Raw genomic sequence first — 17,859 nt, 5'->3', positions numbered from 1 at the left:
AATCTACAATAACATTTTTTTGATTTTTGGGAAGGTTTTTCTAATTTTATTGTTACTATTGAGGGGTTAGAGGATGAAATTTACAGGCTGTAAATTGTAGGACTCATGTAGTAGGCTGCATTACGTCTTCGTGTTGTATGGTGTCGTTTGAAAGGAACCTGTCACCTGGGTTGGGACCACTAAACCACCATCATGCCATTATGCAGCTGATAACTGGGGTCTCAAACCTGCCCTAGCGCACCCCATCTGTCCAAATCCAGCTTAACAGGGGAAGAGTTTGGGACTCCTCTCCAACAGCACTGGGAGCATGAACACTGTGTCTAGGGAGCAGAAGATGGGGCAACTCAGTTTACTCCCCATGGGCCCGATGTGAAGTTCCTGAGCAGTAAATAAAGGTGCACTGTCTTCTAGTTAATCTGTGCAGTATCCATGCATTGGTGGCGATAAATCACGATTCTCTGCGGGGACAGATGGGATTGCTATAGACAGGTATGGAACCCTAAACCCAAGTGCATAATGGCATGCTTTGATTTAGTGGCCCCTAACCAGGTGACAGGTTCCCTTTAAAGATGACCCATCACCTCTTCTGACATGCTGGTTTTAATAGCTTCATGCATTCCCCATGTAATAACCGTTCTGGAGCATCTATTCTTATGACTCTATGTTGTGCCATTCCTGTATTATTTCTACTAGAAGATATTAATGAAATGCTTGCAGTCTGCAGTAAGGGTACAGAGGGGTGGTAACCACTTGGGGGAGGTGTACCTGCACAGACTCACTCTATCCAATCAGAGCTGCCATTGTCAGACTGTGCAGGTACACACCCCAAACTGGTTACCGCCCCTCTGTACCCTTACTGCAGACTGCTAGCAATTCATTCATTCCTTCTAGTAGAAATATAGGAATGGCACAACATGAAGCCATAAGAATAGATGCTCCAGAATTGTTATTACACGGGGAATGCATGTAGCTATTATAACAGGCATGTCAGGAGCAGTGAATGGTCCTTTTTAAGGGTCACCTACAGAGGGCTTTACTGTACAGAGTTTTTTGTCTGTCAGTTTCCATACAGGACAGGAAACACATTGTGGCATGCTTCACAGAAAATTAAGCTTGCTTCTTGCTATACAATGAACTATAGGCTTCAGGTATCAAAACCCTATCTGTAGAAAAAATGGCTTTCTGTGCTGTCTATACTGACCAACCAGAGCTCAGCTTTTAACAGAAACCCCCCCAAAAATATACTAACAGGATAAAGAGTCCAGTTGCCTCTTCCTGAGGTTCATGTGGAACTGCCAGTTATTCAAGGCATTGTCCTGCTTCTGGAGATGCGCGAAAGCTTCTTTCTTCTGTTGGAGTGTCCTCTCACCGTCATATGGTCCAAGAAAGTCAAATTGTGGTCCGTCTGGTATAAGCTGCGCAATCTAATAAAGAGCATCCAAATAATAATCAAATGATATAACATGCTATAGCATATGTTCTGAGATACCCATTATGTGATGAGTCCAGGTTTTAAATAGGACCTAAACCGTTACTAAAACCAGGAAGGTGCACCTTCGGCTTTCATGGGGTCTCCTCAGATTTTCCAGTGTGCAGATGTCTCCTGGGTGTGGATTCAATATACTTTCTATGGATCCGTACTGTGTGCATTGGAAAAGCAGAGCAGAGACATTAAATCCAAATGCTCTGAAAAGCGCTGCTGCACCTTCTTGGTTTCAGTAAAAGTCTAGGTCCCCTTTTCTTGGTTTCAGTAAAAGTCTAGGTCCCCTTTAAAGGGGTTGTGCCACAAATAATATTCTACAGCACCTCCATCTGCATACTTTTGTAACTGCATGTCATAAAAAATTTGGTGTAGCCACTGAGCTATTCTGTAAAATGTATCTGTATAGCGCCACCTGCTGTTTCTTCTTTTCCTTATTTCTTGTCCACCTTACAGAGGTGGTCGCACGCGCTCAGTTTAAATCTTCAACTGCCAAAGGCCCTATCTTCTGTTAGAAGCTTTGTCAGTTACAGGGAGAGAACTGCAGCAGAAAGTCACGCCCACTGAGCTGCCAGCCTGAAATAAATCTAGCATAACAACTGGAACAATGAATGGGAGGATTTCTGGATCCATGTGAGCTACATGGCTGGTTCTAGCTTTGTTAGGTACTGTCATGTATTATGGTGTCTGATTTTCATTTTTCACATGAGTCATGCCATAACCCATTTAAAACCTCCCCTCTCCAAGAGAGTCTCTTCTTCAGGAGACCCCATGCATTCCATGGACAGCCCACAGTAGTGATGGTAACGTCCACTCCAATATAGTAAGGTTTTATAGGGACATCAGTAACAGGAAAGAATTATGACATTTAAAGAAACAGCAGTGTGAATCTGTGTGCTATGTGGAAAACACGTCATAGTCATTGAGGAAAAATCCACCATGTGAACATACCCTTAGATATAGTCATTAGAAGGATTCTGCAGGTAGAGATGAATTCAATGGGAACATGATAGCTTAGGCAGGATTTGGGGTCTCCTTAAAGAAACCAGCTATGGATGAAAACTTATTGGCAATGTTTCACGGGAAAACAATAAGCAAAGAGGTATCTCCCAAAAAAACAGAACCATCTCGCTAGCACCACCTTGTGGAAATGGCTCTCTATGAGATATGACAAGGGAATATAGCCATGCCAAATATCCACTCATAGGGAGACATTTCCATAAGGTGGCACTAGTGAGATGGTTAGGGTCTTGATGGTTTATGGCCTTGCCTGTAAGTCTCCTCTTGTGGTGGCTTCTTCTCGTAGCTCCTGTAAGGTCCCAAGAACGTTGTGCGGCAGAAGCTGACCACGAGTGTCACTCAAAGGGACTTCTACCCCTGGAACGAGACATGCATTCATAGTGGTGTGAGAAGGGAGATTTTTGCAAGGTGTATTCCTCTTGTACAATATGTATGGCTCCAGAAGTTTTGGATGTACATTTAGGTATCTTTGATTAATATTTTTATACGGCTTAGTAAACTACAGATTTGTGTTCAATAAGGCAAATATTGAAGTGACCCATCAGTCATTGCCTGGACCCCCAACCCCTCCATATAATAAATCTAGATAAGGGGTTCTCCACTTTTTTAGAAGGGTTCCTTGACAATAAGCTGTTCACAAGTTGCCTCCTGCTGGGTCCCCCAGGAATCAGCAGTAATCACAACAACAACAAAAAGCTAGCAGTAAGTGTTCAATTTCCCTGCAGCGACACCACAGGGGAAACTGAGAATTACACAGGACAGGTCCTCCAGAGCAAGAAATAGTCTATGTAACCACTCTCTACTCGTGCCAATAAATGAGGATCCTAAGCAAGACACTCTATTTACTCTATTTAAAGGGGTTCTCCGGGAATTAAGAAAATGAAAATACTTAAATATTACTTTATTATATATATATTCCCAAATATATTTTTTTAGTTATAATGGCTCGTTTTGTCTAGGGAGCATTCATTAGGAGAAATAAAATGGCTGCTGTCCTATTAGTACACACTACAATCTTTAGCTCTGTAGGAATGGATCTCCTGAGGAGATATGAAGTACAGAGAGGACGGACAGGACAGACTGTGGTAATGTGGGGCTGCGGTAATGGAGACTGCATACAACTGCTGCTGCTGCTCATCAGCCACACCTCACCTCCTCTCTGTACTTCATGTCTCCTCATGAACTCCATTCTTACAGAGATTCAGCTAAAGAACATATTGAACTGTATTCAGGATCATAATCCCTGACAGGCAGAGAGGTGGATGATGCAGCTCTTCAGCTCAGTGCTCTGAAGTAACTTGTCCTATTGTGTGATTAGGAGAGATTGTGTGTGCACTAATAGGACAGCGGCCATTTTAATTCTCCTAATGATTTCTCCCTAGACAAAACAAGTCTTTATAACTAATGAAAAGTATTTGGGAATATTTTTATAATAAAGTAATATTTCATTTTTCAGTCATTTTATTTTCTTAATTCCCGGAGAACCCCTTTAATATACTAATGTGTGCTAGTGGACATCTCGTTGCGGTGAGAGTTTTGTTGCACAGTGATTCTTACAGGGATTATCAAAACTTATAAAATGTCCCCCCATATGCCGGGCCCCTCACATTGAATATACTTACCTGGCTCCCTGCACCGCCGCTGCAGCTACTCCCCGCGTGCGGATGAAAACATCCGGTATCGGGGGTAGGTCAAGTAGGTAATGGCAGGCGGTGACAGGGACGAGCATCCCTAGCGTCACCTGTGATGCTAGGGAGGCTCGTCCTGGTCGCCGCCTGCCATTGGCTGCCCCCGTACACCGGATGTTTTTATCCGCGCACGGGAAGAGGCAGCAGCGGCTGTGCGCAGATCAGCAGCGGCGCAGGAAGCGGGGAGCAAGGTAAGTATATTCAATGTGAGAGGCCCAACATATAGGGGAGCATTTTATAGGATTCGATAACCCCTTTAAAGAGGTTATTTCGGAAGTAATAAAATAAAATTACTGAAAATACTTTGGATGGGTTATCAGCATCTGATCTGTGAGGGTCCAACACCCAGGACCTCCGCCGATCAGCTGAGAAGGCAGAAGAGCTTGCAGTAGCGCTGTAGCCTTCTCACTGTTTCCCGCAGGCCACTGATGTCATAAATATGTTAGGTGGCCATGGGGCTGAGCTGCTCCCAGGCCACATGACATAGTTGTGACATCACTGGCCTGCGGGAAACAGTAAGAAGCTATTTCAAGTGCTGCTGCCTTCTCGAACAACTAATCGGCGGGGGTGTCAGGTGTCAAATAACTACCGATCAGATGCTGATGATCTATCAAAACGATAGATCATCACTAATAAAAAAGTTAGAAAACCCCTTTTAATAATTTTTAGTTAGTCAAAAATGCAAAAGTAAAGCTGACATTAAAATCTGAAACTGAGTTAGTCAAGGTCCTGACTTTGAACCCAACAGAGATGATAAGACCGGACAGTTCTTGCACCAAAATCTACCAATGAACCTAAATTGAGGCAGTCTGGCAAAGAACATTGACAATTACTCAGTTTGAGGGTGCCACACTGCAGATATGGATGCTGCATGACTCATTCATTAAAACGGGAAAAACATGGCCGCTTTCTTCCAAATACAAAGCATCTATGTTATTCTAGTCCTATACAACCCCTTCAGTGGTAACACAATGTAATAGGTGATGAAGTATCACATACTGTTCATAGGTTAGGAATTATTCAGTCTGACAAATATCCAATGACAGGTGACCTATGGAATGAGGCTTTTTCTCCGGACTATCGCTGTGGCCTACCAGAAAAAGTCGGTCCTTTGCTGGGAGACCCTGGTGGCACTGGTCGGGCTACCAGCAGCCGCTTCTTTCTGCTCTGCTCTTGATGCTTCCGGATTAAGATCTGTTTCCTTGTAGGAGCTTTCTGTTCTTCTTTAGGGCGTCGTGGGGGGTGAAGCTATCAGATGAAAGAGGTCATTAGGATATAATCGTTAACCTGACAAAACAGATGAACTTGAGCGATCTTATGCCAAAATTGTGCCGCCTTCGACAGTAGCGTACAGCCAGACTAAGAAAATACCTGACTACAATAAAACTTTAGGATGTACGGTATTTTTACGGAACATTTTTGAGAACACATCCAAAAACCGTGTGCGTTTCTACTGCGAGTAGCCGAGTGTTTGTGACGCAGTGGCTTGTACAGGTTAAGAGCAATACAATCATGGGCTTAGCTGGTATAAACCGTACAACCATAAACTGCCATACAAAACCGTAGTAGTTTTTGCTGCAGTTTTTGGAGGTGGTTTTGACAGACATAGGTCAAAAACATTCTGGGGCACACTTATCAAGCCCGCGTGTTTTTAGGCTTTCAATTAGACAGGCGTATTTGCTTCACCTCTATGGGGAGATTTATCAAAACTGGTGTAAAAGAAAACTGGCTTAGTTGCCCATAGCAACCAATCAGACTCCCCCTTTAACTTTTCAGAGCTCCTTTGTAAAATGAAAGGTGGAATACGATTGGTTGCCAGTTTTTCCTTACACCAGCTTTGATAAATCTCCCTGTATGTCTTTTGCCGACTATTTATCCAGCACTTCATAAATCAGACTCGGCATATTGCTATTAGGGCTCATGCACACAAACGTATTTTCTTTCCGCTTCCGTTGCGGTTTTTTTTTGCGGACCGTATGAGGAACCATTCACTTTAATGGGGCTGTAGAAAATACAGAAGTTACTCCGTGTGCATTCCGTTTCCGTTTGTCCTCATGGCTGTTACGCAAAAAAGTTGTGCATTATTGTCTGCAAATCACAGTCCGAGGCCCATTCAAGTCAATGGGTCCGCAAAAAATACAGAACGCACACGGAACACATCCGTATGTCATCCGTATTTTGTGGATCTATATTGTAGATATGCTATGCCCAGCCCATATTGCTCATGTGTTTGGTGTTTAATTGAATAAGTTACTGTTTCTGTATACGATCCGCAAAAAACTGATCAAATACGGAAACCATATGGATATGTTTTGTGCAATAACGGAACAGGACTTAAATCAGGGGGGAAAAAAACCTCAGATACAGAACGCATCCGTGAAAAACGGACCGCAAAACAACAACAGTCGTGTGTATGAGCCCTTAGTCTGACCTCTAGTGGTTCTTTATCAGTGCGACAGGTTCTTATTCACTAAAGCTGCATTTACACGAGCCAATACTCGTCCAGATTATCGGGAATGACTTTTCCTGCAAGAGGTCGTTCCCGACAATCTGCCCATGTAAATGCGCCGCCGATCGAACGACTGAAACGCTGATTCATCGGGTGATCCTGTCGTTCATGCAGGCACCAACAATCATAGTTTCTGGGCAGAAGATCCTTATCTACACAGCGATCTGCTGCTCAAAAAGAATGATTCTGTATGAGGACGAGGGATGGCAATAGCAATGCCTCGTCCTCATACTGTGAAGGAGATCGCTGCACGTCTCCTTCACTGAACGAGCAGCCGACGGTTGGGAAGGAACGCTTCATGCCCAACAATCGGCTGCAGAATCGTCCCATCTAAATCCACCTTAACACTGGTCTAATTAGTATGAAATTGTGGCGCCAGTGAGCTGAAAGTAGGCGCACGTCTCCATGAAAGTAGGCAAAATGTGGCGCAACTCACCACTCCAAACAGATGCAGAAGAGTATGCCAGCCCTGGAGCAGAAATTAGACTGCTTTTATAACTAAATCAGGCGCAAATTCAGGCACACCTCCCTAAATAGGTCGGGAAATAGGCGCAAAAGTTTGAAAGTTTCTGAATTAGTCTAAAAAAAACAAAATAGGCGAACGACGTACAAATTATTCCAAAACAGGCACATTTTCAGTAGTAAACAAGACTAAAAAAATAAGACACTTTAGTAAATGTGCCCCTCTGTATAAATACATGTGCAATGGAAATGCTGGAAAGGCTGGGTTTCCTCGCAGCGGCTGCAGGTTTACCGTGCAGTCAGAAACCATGCGGCAGGACTGCTGCGGTATGCCGTTAATGGATGTGCTTCCTGAACATGTATACCCAAAGCCATACATAAAACCATGGGGCGACATTTTCTAAGCAGATATCCCCTGCGTTGCCAGAGGAGGCGACTAATTTAGGACTCATGCCCACGAACTTAAGGCCTTCATGCCTATATTGCAGACCGCAAACGGCGGGTCTGCAATATACGGGCACTGGCCATGTGCACTCCGTGACTTGAATGGGTCCACAATCCGCAAGCTACGGTCAAATATGGGACATGTCCCATCTTTTGTGGAGTGGAGAAATAGATCAGAAGCCTGCAGAAACACTTTCAGGGCCATGCCTCCGCACTGCAAAAGATAGGACATGTCCTATTTTTTGCCATATATGGTGGATCACGGACCCATTCAAGTTAATATTTACGGAGCCCATGTTAAAAGGGCATGGGGTTTGAAACTGGGATAAGGGCGCTACATGAAAACCAGTCGGTGTTTGGTCAGTGACTTCCATCAGTGACTGTGAGCCAAAACCAGGAATGGAGGCTACACAGAGATAAGGTATAGGGGAAAGATCTGCGCCTGTTCAGTGTTTTTCACCTGCACCTCATTTTGGCTCACAATCACTGATCAAAGACTGACAAAATACTGACAGTGTGAAAGCAACCTAAGGCCTGCTGCACACGGCCGTTGTTGTGGTCCGCATCTGAGCCGCAGTTTTTGCAGCTCGGGTGCGGACCCGTTCACTTTAATGGGGCCGCAAAAGATGCAGACAGCAAAAAACGGAAATGTCGTGTGTGTGAGGCCTTAGGCCTCTTTCACAGGACTGTATGGCTTTTTCAGTGTTTTGCGGTCCCTTTTTCACAGATCTGTTGTTCTGTTTTTTTGTTTCTGTTCCGTTTTTCCGTATGGCATATACAGTATACAGTAATTGCGCAGAAAAAATTGGGCTGGGCATAAAATTTTCAATAGATGGTTCTGCAAAAACGGAACGGATACGGAAGACATACGAATGTATTTCTGTATGTGTTCCGTTTTTTTTGCAGACCCATTGACTTGAATTTGAGGGCAATAATAGGACATGTTCCATCTTTCAACGGAAAAACGGAAATAAGGAAATGGACTGCATACAGAGTACATTCCGTTTTTTTTACACAACCATTTAAATAAATGGTTCCGTATACGGAACGCAAAAAACGGCCCGTAAACGGGGAAAAAAAAACATTCCAGTGCAAGAGGCCTTAGAGCCGTCCGTGGGGCAGCCGCAGCGGATAGCGGACCTATTCACTTTAATGGGTCCGCGATCTCCGGCCATTCCACAAAAAGATAGGACATGTTCTAACGGAAGTACGGGACGAAATCTCACGGAAGCACTCCGCAGTGCTTCCATAGGGTTCCGTTCCGTGCTTCCATTCCGCATCTCCGGATTTGCGGACCCATTGAAGTGAATGGGTCCGCATCCGTGATGCGGAATGCACATGGAACGGTGCAGGTGTATTGCGGATCCGCAAATGCGGTCCACAATACGGCCACGGAGCGCACACGTTCATGTGCAGGAGGCCTTAGCCTGGGCTTCCAGGTTCAGTTTTGAATGCATCTTTTGAGGCCAAAGCCAGGAGTGGTTCATAAACGGAAGACAGGATTTATTTACATTGCGCTGGCATGAGACGCGCCAAAGTTAATAAAAGGCGCACGTTTGTCAATTTTTGTGCCAGAACCTGACATCTACCCCAGTTAGATGCTGGCAAAGATTTCAGACATGCAGTTGATTGTTGGCTCTGGCTACATTGGGGTGCGGCCGTGCGGGGTGTCAGGAATCTTCCTGTTCTTTACCCTTAAAGGGAACCTGTCACCAGGTCTGGGGCCAGTAAAGCACCCGTATGGGGGTAAGCAGCCAGGGTTCAGGGTCGCAGACCTACCCATAGCAAACTCAACCATCCCCAGAAAATTAAGTAACTCACGAGAAGAAGAGCTGGGACTCCTGTCCAGCAGCATCGGGTGTATGTGCACTGTGCCGACGGAGCCGAGAACGATACACCACGCCTCACTGTACATGTGCACTGAAGAGAGGTGTACGGTCCTCGGCTTCACTGACGCAGTACGCATACGTCCGATGCTGCTAGAGAAGTGTCCCAGACTCTTCTCCCAGTAAGGGCTCAGGCACAACATATTTTTGGTCCGCCTTTGATCCGCACTTTTAGATTCACTTCAATATGGCTGCAAAAGATGCGGACAGCATACAGTGTGATCTCTGCATCCGTGTGTCCGTTCCGTGGCCTTTGTTTTACGGACAAGGATAGGACTGTTCTATTTGGGGCCAGCCATTCTGTTCCGCAAAATACGGAATGCTCCATGGCTGGTATCCGTGTTTTGCAGATCTGCAATGCGCGGGCCACAAAACAGGCATTAGCCCTTTGTTTTGTGGAGATGGGCAGGCTTCCAATGGGCAGGTTTGGCTAAACTCTTCATAACGGCACACTGGTGGTTTAGTGGCCCCAAAAGAGAGGACAGGATCCCTGTAACCCCCACAAGAAAGTATCCAGATTGGAGTCCCAAGGCTCAAGACTCTTTACAAAGGCCTAAAAGGCACCATTGTTACACTGAAACTTACAACGAGACGGGGCCAGGCAGATATATCATGGACATTATATGGAAACGCATGAGATGGACCCCGCTAATGCCTAAGGGTGGGCATTAGTAACTGTCCAGGGGTCCTGGGCTCTGAACCTCAGATCACTGTCACCAGGACTTCTTTCCGTAGGGTCTCAGCTTATGGACTCCGTCATTGGAAGTAACTGCTGAATTACTATTGTTAAAAATGCTTATGTGGGAAAGTATGCGGGAGGGAAGCGCCCATCTCGGATGGAGGCCTGCACTTCCTAGTATTACTTCATATTATCTAGCAACCCATTTGAGCATATAGCCTTTTGGTCTACGCTTCATTCGTATAACCGCTGGACTGAAATTGAATGGCTATGGCTGGCCCCAACCCACCCAGGGACTATGATCTGGGGCTCCCCCCACAACTATCCCAGCTTCTGACTTAGTCCGATATTGTTTACCAGGGAGATCTGGTTTAGAAGTAGGATTAGATATCGCCTCTCAACGCTCCGTTCACCTCTTACGGTTTTTCTCTTTACCCCTTGTCTCTTGGAAAGCTCAGGGATGGTTAGGCCATGGATGGCTGAAGGGCTCAACCGCTTTGTCGACTTGAAGGGCCCCTTTTCTGCTTGGATCTTATCCTTTGAGGACGTTCAGGCTACATTCTCCCTGCCAAGCACCTTGGCATACCAGTACCGCAGATCCTTCATTACTGTAGGAGCGCGTTGATATCATTAGATGTCCTGACGCTTTCCACTTTTGAAATTGTCTGTGTCCGTGGCCCCTCGTCCAAGGGTGATATTTACCAGATATTGGTCTCCTCAGACTTTTCCGCAGACTTTAAACACCTATATATGCGGAAATGGGAGGATTTGCTACATAGGGAGCTTTCGCCAGATACTTGGCATTCTATATGGCAGGGGGCACACTCTAGCTCTTGTATGACTTACAGGAAGAATCAACTGAACATTTTGACACACTGGTATCATACACCAGAAGTACTACATACCCTGAACCCTGGAGATGAACCTGTCCTGTGATAGAGCCCTATTGGTTATTCTTGATATCTGTATCTCTAGGGGCACTTTAGTACTCCTGAATATGGTTCCTGTGACACTTTGGGGCCACGGCGCCAAGCTGTTCCTCCATATATGCCTGATTGCTCTTTACTGGAGGCGTCCTGTACCTCCTAGGGATCTGATCTTTATGCTCGGATACAGGATATTCGGTCCTTAGAACATCTGATCACACTACAGCGTGGTACGACGGCCACGTTTCTGGTTGGCATGGGACACTTGTATGTCTGTCTAAGACTTTATTTGTTCCTTTTTCCATATTTTCACTGTACTTTTGGAAAACGATATATAAATGGGCCCACCTGTTTGGGGCCGTTCAACTCACTGTATATTATATACGTGCTTGGAAAATATAAAACTTAGGCCTCATGCACACGGCCGTTGTTTTGGTCCGCATCCGAGCCGCCATTTTGGCGGCTCGGATGCGGACCCATTCACTTCAATGGGGCCGCAAAAGATGCGGACAGCACTCCGTGTGCTGTCCGCATCCGTTGCTCCGTTCCGTGGCCCCTCTAAAAAAATATAACATGTCCTATTCTTGTCCGCGCTTTGCGGACAAGAATAGGCATTTATATTAAAGGCTGTCCGTGCCGTTCCGCAAATTGCGGAACCTGCACGGACGCCATCCGTGTTTTGCGAATCCACGATTTGCGGACCACAAAACACACCACAGTCGTGTGCATGACGCCTTAAATTGGAAAAAAAATGCTTATGGGTAACAGAAATTGGGGAACCATTTCCCAGCTGCAGAGGGTCTATAATCCTTAAGAGGAAGCTGTGGTCAGAGCTGACATACTGCGCCTCCACATAATTACCTAATGCAACTAAATAAATGCAAAATCGCTGACAGCGGTAAAACCGATTAAGTACATTTCCTCGCGGCTGACGTAAAAATAATTATCAAACAATATTTCACAATCGGCTCATCATACATACAGCCCCCGCGCTCGGGAACCCCACAATGTGTCAGCACAGAGGGCTGCTGAGTATCGCTGGAATGGTCACCATGTATTACCTTTTCTCCTCTGCGGCAGGTGTAAAGCATGGCTTTTAGGCTCCATTCACACATCCGCAACGTGTTTTGCGGATACACGGAGCCACGGATCCGCAAAACACGGAAAGCGGCAATGTGCGTTCCGCATTTTGCGGACCACACATTGCTGGCACTAATAGAATATGCCTGTTCTTGTCCGCAGTTGTGGACAAGAATAGGACATGTTCTATTTTTTGGCGGAACGGAAGTGCGGACCCATAGGAATGAATGTGTCCGCAATTCCGTTCCGCAAAATGTAGAACTAAATTGCAGACGTGTGAATGGAGCCTTACTGCAACTTAAAAGGTCTGCATATAATTTTTTTTTTAAATAGCTCACATTGGTTCACTTTTGTGGGGCTTCCGAGAACAGGTGGTTGTGCACTTGGCTTTCTTTCCCATAAAAAGTATTGGTGAGAGCACATGTTAGGAGAGGGTCCCAGAGATGAAACTTGCACCTATTGGTCATTCATGGCATATCCTTATGGTATAAGCCATAAATGTCCAGATGGAACAAGCCTTGGTGGCATATCTCTTGGATATGCCACCAGGGTTAGATAGGTGCGGGTTCCAGAGGTGACAGCTATCTCCAGAATCGAGAGATGGAGAGAAAAGCTGCAGATGCATGGCTGCCCTCCCTTTATTTACATAGGACTGCCTAAAATAGCCAATGCGGGCTCAGCGACCTGTCAGGATAGCGACAACAGTCACACATACAGGGAAAGTGCAGCCCAAAACTGCCCGAACCCACTATCCCTACCTACTTGCACAATCGCCCTAGACAGTGACCCACAACTGGTAGATGGCCCCTATACTGCAATACGTGAGAGAGTGATGCACAAACAGGGACAAGTACTGCCAGAGGGAAACGGAAAAATCTAAACACAGCAAAAAGTCAAAACCAGGAGATCAATACGATACCAAAAAGAAAAAAACGTAGTCACAAAGCCAAATCCAGAAATCCAAAGTCAAGGGAAGTCTTCAATAATGCAAGCAACCAGTAGGGGGAGCCAGAGGACAAGATATTCACCAAACCGACACCTGCATCTGCTAGCCTTTATAGCAGAAGACAGCTCATGCTGGTATGCAAGTGGGACTGCCGCCCGCGTGCCCTGACGTACAGGAGCTCCAGCGCACCTTGTCATTGGCCCAGGCTCCGACATCTGCAAGGGCAGCCCTGAAAACCTCTGGCAGCAGCCAGGGGAACCATAACACTACCTCTGGCAGTCCCATAGAAGTGAGCGGAGCTGTGGCCACACTTACATGGCACGCTCTCTACTCATTTGGTGCTCACTCGCTCAGCTATTTTTGGAACTTCCTTAAGAATGAATGGAGAGCATGCGGGGCATTTCAGGGGCCCATTCTGGAGATTGGTGTAGGACCAGCACGACCTGACTGTTGATGGTATATCCTAGCGATATGCCACCAATATCTAAGATGACACAAACCCTTTAAGGACCAGTAGAATAATTAGAGGGCATAACTTTATTGCACAGGTCAAGACAAGTGTGAGGATAGCTATATGTACACTCACAATTTCCCAGTCATTCCCAGCAAACACACTGCTTGGGTTAAAATGGGCATGACAAGGGCATGACAAGGGCATAAAAAGGGCAGACCCCCCCCCCCCCCCCCTTTATCAGGACCACAATTACTCACTGTGACAGAAAGAGTTAAAAAGAGTTAATGGCCAGGGCTCGGGCATGTGTACATCGGAGAACAGGAAAGGGACTGGTCTCCTGATGTACATGCGGCTCTGATCCCCAGAACTGAACTGCATCTTCTAGATGAATCCTTGAGTCCAAACAGTTATGCCATTTGTGAACGTGAGCTCATGTGCCCAGAACAGAACTTTACCTTCTCCAAATCCTCCAGTCTGATAGCCAGTGCCTGGATTTCATCATCTTTAAGACCAGCGCTGATGTCTGGCTCTGTCTGTTCTGGCACAGGCGAGGTCGACTGCTCAAACCCTTTCAACTTCTTCTTCTCTGCAACATAAAACATTGGTCTGCATAAAAGAGTAATAAGAACTGGAGACATTTCTACTAGGTTCCCCTTAAAGGGGTTTTAGAGTACTTATATATCCTCAGGTCAGGCCATCAATATCTGACACCCCAACGAACAGCCATTCTGCAGTACCACGTGTGGTGGAAGTAGGAGCTGGAACTAGACAGCTACTGAAGAGAATGGGAGCAGTGCTGGAGTTACCAGCTCCATCCAGTACATAGTGGAGGATGTAGGACCCCCGTAGCAGTCATAAGGGGATATGTGGTAAAAAGTGAGCAGTCAGCGAAGTCTGGCTGGAGAAATCTGCAGAAGAAGCCTCTCTCTCTCTCTGATGGCACCTGCCTGGTGTATGGAGGTAATAATTAATCATCCTATGTGTATATACAGTACAGACCAAAAGTTTGGACACACCTTCTCATTCAAAGAGTTTTCTTTATTTTCATGACTATGAAAATTGTAGATTCACACTGAAGCCATGACCATGAAGGAGAGTGCGCCAGATGACCTGGCCTCCACAGTCACCGGACCTGAACCCAATCGAGATGGTTTGGGGTGAGCTGGACCGCAGAGTGAAGGCAAAAGGGCCAACAAGTGCTAAGCATCTCTGGGAACTCCTTCAAGACTGTTGAAAGACCATTTCAGGTGACTACCTCTTGAAGCTCATGAAGAGAATGCCAAGAGTGTGCAAAGCAGTAATCAAAGCAAAAGGTGGCTACTTTGAAGAACCTAGAATATGACATATTTTCAGTTGTTTCACACTTTTTTGTTATGTATATAATTCCACATGTGTTAATTCATAGTTTTGATGCCTTCAGTGTGAATCTACAATTTTCATAGTCATGAAAATAAAGAAAACTGTAATGATGATATATGGAAGTGATTGCAATATTAGAGTGAAAGGAGAAGTTTTTTGGGAAAAACTGGACAATTGAAAGGAGGCTCTAGGACCCTGTTGGACACCTCCAGCCTGGATACAGGATAAGATACGGCCTATAGTCTAGATACAAAATGAGATAGCCTGGATACAAGATAAGATACGGGCTCTAGCCTGGGTACAGAATGAGATACAGACTCTAGCCTGGGTACAGGATGAGATACGGCCTCTAGCCGGGGCACAGGATGAGATACGGCCTCTAGCCGGGATACGTGATGAGATACGGCCTCTAGCCGGGATACATGATGAGATACGGCCTCTAGCCTGGATACAAGATGAGATACGGCCTCTAGCCTGGATACAAGATGAGATACGGCCTCTAGCCGGGATACAGGATGAGATACGGCCTCTAGCCGGGATACATGATAAGATACGGCCTCTAGCCGGGATACATGATGAGATACGGCCTCTAGCCTGGATACAAGATGAGATACGGACTCTAGCCTGGATACAAGATGAGATACGGCCTCTAGCCTGGATAAGAGATACGGCTGGACATGGAGGCATACAGGTTCCTGGTATCCTGGGGGACATTTTCCCACAGATGTTACAGCTGGGCCTGTAGATCCTGCACACTCGTAGGTTGCTGAAGCTGGTGTCATAGTCAGTCCCATAAATGCTCAATTGGTGATAAATCCGATGACTGGGAAGGCCAAGGAAATGTTGTAATCTGGAGGAGACATTCCTGGGAAACCCTTGCTGTGTTTATAGAATTCCAGGTTTCATGTTCACTACCCCAATGTGAACGTAGGTGATGAAGGCTGGCTGTCAATGACAGGATAAGTAATGGGTGCTGTGACGCCAAATTTCCTTCTGCTAAGCTACTGGAAATGGTCTGGGCAGAGACAGAAATGTGTAATGAAGGGGTCTGGATGGTGGACAACGAAACTATGGGAGCCGCTTGTTCTTGTTGGTGGATCGTGGATCACACAATCCTCTCTACTGCTGTCTGTCTGTGCCGTCCAGAACCTGTCGGCAGCGTGTGCCCTCATGTAACCACTGCTCCCTACACTTTCTAACAGCTAGGTCAGAACCGCCTGGATGGAGGACAATTCCTCAAAACTACCGTCCTACTTCTCTCACTCCTGTCTCCAAGTCTGTCAACTGGGCAAAATGTCTGAGAAAAATGTAGAAGCATGTCTAGCAGTCAACAAGAGTTACACTACCCAAAAGTAGCCTCTGAGAGCCTTTACATAGGGCAGCACAGGCAGCACTTTTACGCCCTCTTGTGGCAAGACCCAGTGTCTAATCAGATTGCACCTGTAATCATCTGCGTGAGACATAAATGCATGCAGAGTTTCTGACATTTCTATCTGGGAGCGGTAGGTTTTTCTCAGTGAATGTGTGTATATATATATATATATATATATATATATATATATACACTGTATATAATTGGAGCAACGCTAAATCGTATTCCCCCAGTTTTTTAAGGGGGTTTCCAGGACCCCATCTGCCACTCCGCAGCAATCACATCACTGACTACTCCATGTGATTGCTGCAGCCAATCACTGGCCTCTGTGGTCACGTCAGGTAGCACGGGATGACTACTCTGATAACATATCTGACTACGTCACATGACTACTGAGGCTGGTGATTGGCTGCAGAGATCACATGGAGTAGAGGTGATCGCCGAGCCCCAGCGGGCGCCCTGGAAGCCCCCTTTAACCATTTAATTCAGAGCCTCAATTAATAAAACTTTTAATTCTACTAAAAATCAGGTGGAAAGGTGACTGCGGCCTCGCTGAGGACCAGACCCTCTCCTACCACCTCCAGTAACCACACAATGGGGGTCAGACCCTTTTATAACTGCACACCAGGGATGATGTGGTCAGTGCCCAGCCCCAGACAGGGAACATTGCACACATCCTATGGGTTGGTCAGGAGTATGTACATGACCTCCCCTAGTTGTCAGATATATCTTAGATTACCCGGAGTCCTGGTACGAGACTCTCTTTTCCCAGCCTTGTTCGCCATGATGTCCTGGAGAACGGTAGCTATGGTAACGGTACACAAGTGAGCCGTATATGTTATCCCCTCCCCGAACTACAAGCCCCATAAGCCAGTGCGAGCAGGCGTGACGCTCCTGGCCGTTCTTACTGCCGAGGTCAGCTCACGTCCTGTTTGCGTGCGCGCCCCCTAGAGGCGCCTCTATAAGAAGGCACAGAGGCGCGCGCACTCCCGCTAGTGTACTCACTGTGCAGGCGACTTGTACGTTTCCATCGTTCATTTTGCTGAATTATTTGCAAGTGCGTTTTTTTTATTTTTTTATTATGAAAACTGTACATATGTCCCTGGCTTGATGAAGTGGCCCCTCACAAAAGGTGATGCACTTTCCTACACAATTGTAGCTTAGGGCCCATGCACACGACTGTATGTATTTTGCGGTCCACAAAAAATGGATGACGTCCGTGTGCATTCCGTATTTTGCGGAACAGAACTGGCCTCTAATAAAACAGTCCTATCCGTCTCCGTAATGCGGCCAATAATAGGACATGTTCTGTTTTTTTTTGCAGTTTGCAGAACGGACATATGGAAACGGAATGCACATGGAGTAACTTCCGGTTTTTGAATGAATGGTTCCGCATACATTCCGTAAAAAACCAGAACGGACACGAAAAGAAAATACATCTGTGTGCATGAGCTCTTACATTTTAAAAATTTACTACATAATACGGATCCGCAAAATACGGACACCTTCCTTGTGCTTTCTGCATCTTTTCCCTCTCCCAAGGCTTCATGCACA

General features: G+C 45.9%; 1 protein-coding gene across 1 annotated transcript in view; it reads right to left on the bottom strand.

Annotated features, from left to right (window-relative positions):
• Positions 1 to 17,177, bottom strand: part of LOC122941588 (MYCBP associated protein) — a 69,618-nt gene extending 52,441 nt beyond the window's left edge. Inside the window, exons 1-5 of the mRNA XM_044298945.1 lie at positions 17,045 to 17,177; positions 14,030 to 14,160; positions 5,283 to 5,436; positions 2,751 to 2,857; positions 1,250 to 1,424 (exon numbers count right to left, since the gene is read on the bottom strand). Coding sequence (XP_044154880.1) covers positions 1,250 to 1,424; positions 2,751 to 2,857; positions 5,283 to 5,436; positions 14,030 to 14,160; positions 17,045 to 17,090 — 613 coding nt within the window. The 5' untranslated portion in view covers positions 17,091 to 17,177. The remainder of the gene's footprint in view (positions 1 to 1,249; positions 1,425 to 2,750; positions 2,858 to 5,282; positions 5,437 to 14,029; positions 14,161 to 17,044) is intronic.
• Positions 17,178 to 17,859: the final 682 nt, after the last annotated feature.

The sequence above is a fragment of the Bufo gargarizans genome, chromosome 6, assembly GCF_014858855.1.
Source record: "Bufo gargarizans isolate SCDJY-AF-19 chromosome 6, ASM1485885v1, whole genome shotgun sequence".
NCBI lineage: Eukaryota > Metazoa > Chordata > Amphibia > Anura > Bufonidae > Bufo > Bufo gargarizans.
This window is presented reverse-complemented; position numbering and strand designations above follow the sequence as displayed.